Raw genomic sequence first — 978 nt, 5'->3', positions numbered from 1 at the left:
TCTCTCTCTCCATCTCCCTCCCTCTTCTTATTCCCTCCCATCACCAGGCAGTCCCAGAATGTGCCTCACAGGTAGGTGGTCAGCCGTGCAGAGAGGCTTCATTCCTGGACAGGTGGAGAAGCTCTGGTGCTAGGGGCTTCCTCCTACCACCTTGAGAGCCCTTCTGTGGGCAGGTCCCATGTGCCCAGCTGGCTGAAGGAGCTCACTACTGTGTGCTCTCAGGTCATCCTTTGGCTGCAGGTGTCTCTCCCATTTGACAAGTTTTTGGCTGCGGTTTCTATACCACCTTATCTCCTGTAGCTTTACCCTTATATTTCAATGAAACTCTGTATCATTGAGAATTTCAGAGTCCTTGTTCCCAACCTGGTATTTGATGAGTGCCACCATAATTGAAAACTGCATTTGAAAATTACTTTTTTTTTTGTTGCCTTCTTCTTTCCTTCCTACTTTCCCAGTGTGGTGAAAAAGGACACTACGCCAACAGATGCACCAAAGGGCACTTGGCCTTTCTCAGTGGACAGTGACAGCAGCTGGAGACAGCTCAGAACAGCCCAAAGGGCCCCATTTCGGGGACCACTCTGGGCAATCCTTGGGATTGTGCATTTAACTGTTCAATGCCAGTGTTACCGCAACTCTGGCTGGAGCTGGTAGGCAAGCACACTGGCGTTTATCAGTCTGAGGGGCAACATCTGTCAGTTTCCCTACCATTTTGCTGTAGTCTCTTTTAAAAAGGGACCATGTGCTCCAGTTCTGTCCCTCAAATCAGCATCATGTGTGTCTAGGCATCGACATCTGTCTGGGACTTCCTGAACACTGCTCTCTGGAGAGGAGGAAATTGTGGGGAAGAGCTTATGCAAGCAGTTCTGTATGAAAGATGGCCCTCCCCCTTGGGCCTCATCAAACACCAGTTCTTGGTGACCCCAGGGACTGGTGGGTCCTTAAAACTGAGGCTAGGTCATGCCTGCTTCGTCCTGCTGA

The 978-nt window shown here is 50.2% G+C and overlaps 1 protein-coding gene across 4 annotated transcripts in view; it reads left to right on the top strand.

The window, feature by feature from the left end:
- The window catches only part of CPSF4 (cleavage and polyadenylation specific factor 4), a 14,592-nt gene that overhangs the window by 12,556 nt on the left and 1,058 nt on the right, over positions 1 to 978 (top strand). For 3 of the 4 annotated variants that reach the window (XM_006755023.2, XM_006755022.2, XM_006755020.2), the window contains exon 8: positions 456 to 620. The exons of the other annotated variant lie outside the window; for it this stretch is intronic. In XM_006755023.2, the coding sequence (XP_006755086.1) occupies positions 456 to 524 (69 nt within the window). In that variant the 3' untranslated portion in view covers positions 525 to 620. Of the gene's footprint in view, positions 1 to 455; positions 621 to 978 lie in introns of those variants that run through there. 4 annotated transcript variants of the gene reach the window in all.

Source organism: Myotis davidii, unplaced genomic scaffold (genome assembly GCF_000327345.1).
Source record: "Myotis davidii unplaced genomic scaffold, ASM32734v1 scaffold1593, whole genome shotgun sequence".
NCBI classification, from domain to species: domain Eukaryota; kingdom Metazoa; phylum Chordata; class Mammalia; order Chiroptera; family Vespertilionidae; genus Myotis; species Myotis davidii.
This window is presented reverse-complemented; position numbering and strand designations above follow the sequence as displayed.